This window comes from Frankliniella occidentalis, unplaced genomic scaffold (assembly GCF_000697945.3).
Source record: "Frankliniella occidentalis isolate FOCC.00 unplaced genomic scaffold, Focc_3.1 Scaffold50, whole genome shotgun sequence".
In the NCBI taxonomy this organism is placed as follows: Eukaryota; Metazoa; Arthropoda; class Insecta; order Thysanoptera; family Thripidae; genus Frankliniella; species Frankliniella occidentalis.
In genome coordinates, this window is record NW_026267180.1 from 1,568,122 (window position 1) to 1,574,495 (window position 6,374).

Genomic DNA, 6,374 nt, shown 5'->3' on the forward strand with positions numbered 1-6,374 from the left:
GCTGCTGGGTAAACCCAAGGCCCCCGCCCGGCGGCGATGCAGTTGTGCATTGTGTGCAAACTGATTGCTTTGGGGTCGCGCAGAAACTATGCCCGTCATTCGCGCCGATACGAACTTGTCGAGTCCAGCCCCAGCACTCCCATGGCGCCTGCTGGGTAGGCAACACCTCGCCTGCAGTGCACGCGTGTACCGCGGGGTGGCCTACCCCGAGTCTCGCAGGCGCCGAGCTCACGTAATTTGCCGTACGAACCAGAGGAAAACGAACGTAAAAATCTCTTAGCTTAGGCGTCGTGCTATAATTAAGAAACTCAAACGTCTCCGTCGCACGCATGGTAATCGCCACCTCAGTTTGGGTCGGGCAGCCAGCGTGCGTCGAGCAAGCGCCCTGCAAAGTCTATCACACGGGTCACTGCTAGTAAGAAACTCGCCGGTCGAAAACTACATATTTTTGGTTTTCTGGTGCCCCTGCTGAAGTTGGAGGGAATGGGGACTCGCGCCAGCAGGCCAGCAGTGATTTGTGACCGGGTTCTCTCAATTCATAAGCCAAACGATAATGAGAGATTCACCCCAGGGTAGACGAATCGATTTTTTTTTTTGTGGGGGAGGGGCACACCTGGAGTTCACGTAACACAACACTCTTGGAATACACTCGGAGTAACTCGGAGTACATGGTACACCCGCAGTACGTGGATTACATCGGGAGCACTCCAGCTGGCCCCTCGGACTTACCGTGTAGCCGTACTCAGCCATGGTACCAGACGAAGAGTGGACACTTATTTCCCCCGGCGCTCCCGGCTTTGCACTGACTTAACTCGGTCCAGGGTGCGGGGAAGCCTGCAAAGAGTGCATACGACGCCAACGCGAAGCAGGCGTATGGTGGGGATGGGGAGGAGACGGGGAGCGGTCAGTCAGTCAGCTTGAAACTGATCCCCCATGAAAGGCGATACGGGGTGTGTGTGTGCACAGTGCAGTGCGATATACGTCACAGGCGCATCTATGTTCGCGTGCAGCGCGGGCTTACCTCACGCGCTGCGGCTGAAAGGGGCCCTAGCCCATGGTCCTTACGGTCAGCACTCGGAACTCTGAATACACACGGCAATGAGTGGTCTTCAGGTCTTCCCTCTCCCTTGTGTTTTATTGACAGGGTAGGGTCTAAAGGGACACGCAGTTGAAACCCAACCAGTGCAACGGGACCGCCACTGTTAACATTGCGCAACGCCTCGTAAAAAAAAAAGTAAAAAAAAAAACAACCTTCAAAAATTGCGCGCAACTCAGACACTGTTCAGGTTGAAAGGTTTAAGTACAGCGAGCTTCTTTGTCGCTCTCCGTCGCTTTCCTTTTCATCCTGACTGCCCGAACTTTGCGTATCCATAAGAGCCTCCTGTAGTATGATTTCACATCGAACACAACCTGCCCAATCGGTAGCGGCTTTAACGGGGCGGAGAGGTCGGGATTGGTTGGGATTTGGGATCGAGTCGGCTCGACGACCCAAGTCGGAGCGATGCGCCATTCGCTCTCTCGGCTTCCGCCCTTGCACATCGACCTAAAAAGAAAAAGAATAATTTTGGAGGGGGTCCTTTTGCTTCAAAATCCTTATTTTCGAAGTTTCTGCAACATACTAAGTGATTATATCCTTTAAATTTGCTGTTATATGCCATTTATCTTAGTTTTCTAACACGAATAACATTCCCTAACGGGGTGGATAGTTGGCTACATTGCGTAGTTCCCAGCATTTGTTCACCAACTGAAGCAGACGACTATTTTTTCAAAACATTTCAATTAATAATGAAACTTTTACGAAGTATTGTTGCTAAACAAAGTTGTTTGTCCAAGAAAACGGTAAAAAGAAAATTAAATTTCAGTTTTTGAGAATTTTGATTACTTTGTGTACTGGTTTTGGGTTTGGGCTTTGAGGAGAACTCCATATACCATCCTGTAACCTGTCAATTTTTAGCCTCACACTATTTTAGTTAAAAATTAATCCTAACATCAGTGACAATTAATTCTTTATCAGTAGTCCGACTAAACATTACCACATATTTTTCAGGCTTTCCTTACATCCTCAAGTGGCCTATGCAATGATCAAAGATGTCACTACTCTGGGTCTGTGAGAAATGCTCCAGAGGAAAATGTAATGAATATTTTTGATAGAAATGCTAAACGCATTCAAAAAGAAAGAGCTGCTATGGATCCTGACGTAGCTGTGTATGATTATCTTAAAGAAGAAGTCGGATTTCGACTATCTGAACGAATCTTAGACATCAAGCGTAAATTTGGTAAAGTCGTAGATTTGGGATGTGGCCGTGGTTATGTGTCTAGACATATTTTGTCATCCTCCGTAGAGGAACTTGTAATGTGTGATTTGAGCCCAACCCACCTAAAACAGGCTACAGGCGCTGAAGAGGCTGTGAAATGTCAACGCTTGGTTGTCGATGAAGAAAATCTTCCATTTGAACCGAACTCCATTGATATGTTTGTTAGCAACCTTAGTCTTCACTGGGTTAACGATCTTCCAGGAACATTTGCTCAGATTAATAGATGTTTAAAAAATGATGGCTGCTTTTTAGCATCAGTATTTGGTGGAGATACACTTTTTGAGCTCAGGTAAGGGGCTTACATTACAGGATCATAGTTTTTCCCGAAGTACTCTGTATCAAATTTCCCTTTTTACTTATTTTTGTCCTTCATTTTATGTAGGTGTTCTTTACAAATGGCTGAGCTTGAGCGTCAAGGGGGATTAGCTGCCCATATATCACCATTTGCAGAGGTCCGTGACATAGGTGGTCTTCTTCAAAGAGCACAGTTCACAATGCTCACAATAGACACAGATGAGATTGTCATTAATTACCCTTCAATGTTTGAAGTTATGTGGGATCTAAAAGGTACCTAAGAGTTATAACTTGAAATGTTGAGATTCCAGGATACATTCTTAATGGTTCTTGCCTTTTCAGGGATGGGCGAAAGCAATGCAGCAAGAAATAGAAAATTAAGCCTTCCTAGAGAAACACTTATGGCAGCAGCTGCTATTTATGAAACCATTTATGGCAATAATAATGGCAAAGATGGCACAAGAGCAGTCCCAGCCTCCTTCCAGGTAGTCAAATTCACCTTAATCATGCACTTGGCCTGTTCTCAAACTTGTTTTAATTATTTTTGTGTGTGTGTGTGTGTTATCTGACTAGGTGTACTACTTACTTGGGTGGAAGCCAGATCCTTCCCAACCCAAGCCCAAAGCAAGGGGCACTGGGCAGGTTTCTCTAAAAGATATTCACAAACTTGATGAAATCATGAAGAAACACGGAGAAATAGAAATTGGAGATGGTGGGAAAGAAAAATAGGTGATAGGATTAAACTTCAAATAAAACTATTATTTGTCAATGTACGAAAAGTTGGCTATTTATTTGACCTTCCATGCAATTTGCTAAGTCACCTTAAATGTACTGCCCCTGGATTACTACAGATAGTCAGCTTGGAATTAAGTTGTGCAACATTTGCATTTGATATGTTATTCTTTTACCTGCAAAATTGATGGACATCACAAATTAATGTCCTGTTCAGCATGACAAGATTACTCTCTGTAGTAGAGAAAATTTACAGCACTGGGCCAATGGCAAAAGGCCATGGAAGCCAGTAGAATCAAATAAATAATTCATATTTTACATAAACTAACTTTTTCCCACATAGCTGAAGATATTATAAGATGATAGACAGTGAGAAAAAGTGGGGTCATACTTCGATAATAATAGAAAAGTTATTGCTTAGAGTTAAAGCTTATATACTAACACAAATAAGCAGTAACAGTGATTACCAATTTGTCTGACAGAGCCATTCGTCAACCATTACAGAGAGTGGAAATTGAACTCTCCTGAAATTATCATAATTAAAAACCACTAAGTGAAATTTAACTGAAAATTCACACCAGAATAAAAATACACCGACATTCAAGTCTATCTTCCCTGGCCTTACAATTTTGAGGAATGGTAATAGCTCAAGTTGAAGATTACCACCCAAACTGGTAACACTGATGATACTGACTAAAATGGCACACCTGAGACAAGGTATCCGATGAACACAAAATGACAAGGTAATACACTAGGCGTTTTAAAAATGGCTAAAATATCAATGAAATACCAGGTGCAAATGCTTTTAAAAATACTGTAGTAAAAAAGAAAATCAGATCTTAATGACTTAAACCGACCCAATTTACAAACTAAAAAAGGATAATAGCTACCTTTACATTGAGAGTATTAAATTGAATTACATTTGGTCCAATTAAGTAGACTAAACTTAATCTATAAGTATAAGCAAAGACAAGATAAGAAAAATAATCACATTGCAAAGTAAGTGTAAAATGTGCACAACCTCTACATTAAAAATTGATCAGGATACTGTATTGCTATTGACAGGTTTGTTTTGTTCATAAGAAAAAAATGAGAACACTGTGAACATTTAAAAAAATCAACAAAAAAACAAATTAAAAATGAGTCACTTAAATAAAACAACTGAAATCTAGCTTCCTAGACTTCATAATTGTGGACACATTGTGCAAAACTCATAGAAATTGATTGATTTGCTTGTTGGAATCAATTGCTTTTGACAGGTTTGTTTTGTTCATAAGAACAAAGAGAACATTAACAAAATAAAGAAAGTCAAATTAAAAATGAATTCACTTAATTAAAACCACTGAAATCTAGCTTCCTAAACTTCATCGTTATGGACATATTGTGCAATACTCAAAGAAATTGATTGAAAATTATCATTAATCAATTACAATATGGAATGCTGTTTCACAATATGTTGGTGGAGGGACTGTTTGATCACAACCATTGGAAATACAGATCTGTGTAATGTTCAGTATCTGCAATAACTAATCAATTGCTAAAAATTAAATCTAGCATGAAAGCTACACAAACAAAAGCTATAAAAGAGTGGCAAATATCAACCTGCAAAGCCTCTCTAAATTGACAATGGAAGGAATGGTGGGTACATTGGAGGAAGATTGTTTGCTGGTCCAGAGCCCAATGTTGGAACAAAAAGGATAATGTAAGTAGAATTCAGTCTTCACACAGTTTCAATCCAAAATATGGGTATCTAACGTCACATACATAAATGGCAGTTCTTCCAAAAAACTTTACAAGATTTTGAATTTTAAAAATAAATTTATAAACCACTAGAAAAGTAAGTACCGAATTGACTTCACAAAAATATGCAATATCTAACTGCCATGACGTCAACCTTGATTAAAATAAATACAGTATGTATCTACAGTATGTTGAAGGGCAGTTTGAAAGCTAACCAAAAATGATGGAATGGAATAGTTACCTTCATCCCCAAATTAGGGAACTATGAATGGAACTGACTCGCATCATATCACACAAAACATCACAAAAAACTGCTGTTGTAAGTGCCTCATCCCTACCTAATACCACAAAGGGTATCAACCAGGTTGAGTGAGTTGTGAGAAAACAAAGTTGACAGTTACAAATACAAGGGCCCTAAAACCAATTAATGGTATAGATAATAATGATGGACACCCATTTTTTGATACTAAGAACCTGTGTCTAATGTCTGGAGTTGAAGTTTCTGTAAAAAAATCAAAAACTAATTAGTCACCACAAGTAATAGTAAACGTAGAGAAAAATAATTGGAAAAGAAGTGATGTACATGATAATGACCAATTTAAAACCTATGCATACGTTTCCATGCACAGCAAAATCATTTGTAATTTGTAAAAAGAATAATAAACATGCAGAACAAAAATGAAACACATCCTGACAGTGACAATTAACTCTTTAAGAGACTGTAACTCTAGAAATTTTAAGATGATAATATGAAGTGAGAATAGTGCACTAGTGTCAATCGTGCGCAACTTAACATAATATCAAAAATATTACCGATGGAAAAGGACAAGAATAGCAGAGATGAAAACAAGTGCAACACTTGTTGTAATAGCATCAGCACCACCAGCGTATCTGCCTGTTCCACAAGCCGGGGGACAAATGGGAATGATAGTTTCTGGAAAAAATAATAATGAAAGCAAGCAGGGTTAGAAAATTAACAAGACAAAAATCAGGAAGTAGCAATTGTACTGAAAGACAGATAGCCAAAATATTACAAACAAAATATAAAAACCGAGCATTGGCAGCAGCAATCAAGAGAGGAAAAGTCATTGCTTACTAGTTATACCAATGTTAACGAAAGTAGCACTAATAATTTCAAACTAGATTAAAAAAGCATATACCAGTAAATTTTTTGTAAGATAAAAAAGAGTCATACTTCGATAATAATAGAAAAGTTATTGCTTAGAGTTAAAGCTTATATACTAACACAAATAAGCAGTAACAGTGATTACCAATTTGTCTGACAGAGCCATT

General features: G+C 39.3%; 3 protein-coding genes across 7 annotated transcripts in view; 1 reads left to right on the forward strand and 2 right to left on the reverse strand.

The window, feature by feature from the left end:
- Positions 1-909, reverse strand: part of LOC113206387 (kynurenine formamidase) — a gene marked incomplete in the record, with an annotated part of 22,822 nt that extends 21,913 nt beyond the window's left edge. The window contains 1 exon segment of the mRNA XM_052267338.1: positions 730-909. Coding sequence (XP_052123298.1) covers positions 730-750 — 21 coding nt within the window.
- The window catches only part of LOC113206397 (arginine-hydroxylase NDUFAF5, mitochondrial), a 6,968-nt gene extending 3,472 nt beyond the window's left edge, over positions 1-3,496 (forward strand). The window contains exons 1-5 of one of the 2 annotated variants that reach the window (XM_052267336.1): positions 1,476-1,839; positions 2,048-2,604; positions 2,698-2,882; positions 2,952-3,094; positions 3,183-3,496. In XM_052267336.1, coding sequence (XP_052123296.1) covers positions 1,786-1,839; positions 2,048-2,604; positions 2,698-2,882; positions 2,952-3,094; positions 3,183-3,338 — 1,095 coding nt within the window. In that variant the 5' untranslated portion in view covers positions 1,476-1,785 and the 3' untranslated portion in view covers positions 3,339-3,496. Of the gene's footprint in view, positions 1-1,475; positions 1,840-2,047; positions 2,605-2,697; positions 2,883-2,951; positions 3,095-3,182 lie in introns of those variants that run through there. The other variant, XM_052267337.1, reaches the window with a different exon arrangement.
- The window catches only part of LOC113206396 (lachesin), a 10,323-nt gene that overhangs the window by 1,839 nt on the left and 2,110 nt on the right, over positions 1-6,374 (reverse strand). For 2 of the 4 annotated variants that reach the window (XM_026422469.2, XM_026422470.2), the window contains exon 7: positions 3,368-5,583. In XM_026422469.2, the coding sequence (XP_026278254.1) occupies positions 5,438-5,583 (146 nt within the window). In that variant the 3' untranslated portion in view covers positions 3,368-5,437. Of the gene's footprint in view, positions 1-3,367; positions 5,584-5,894; positions 6,016-6,374 lie in introns of those variants that run through there. The other 2 variants (XM_026422471.2, XR_008011111.1) reach the window with 2 other exon arrangements.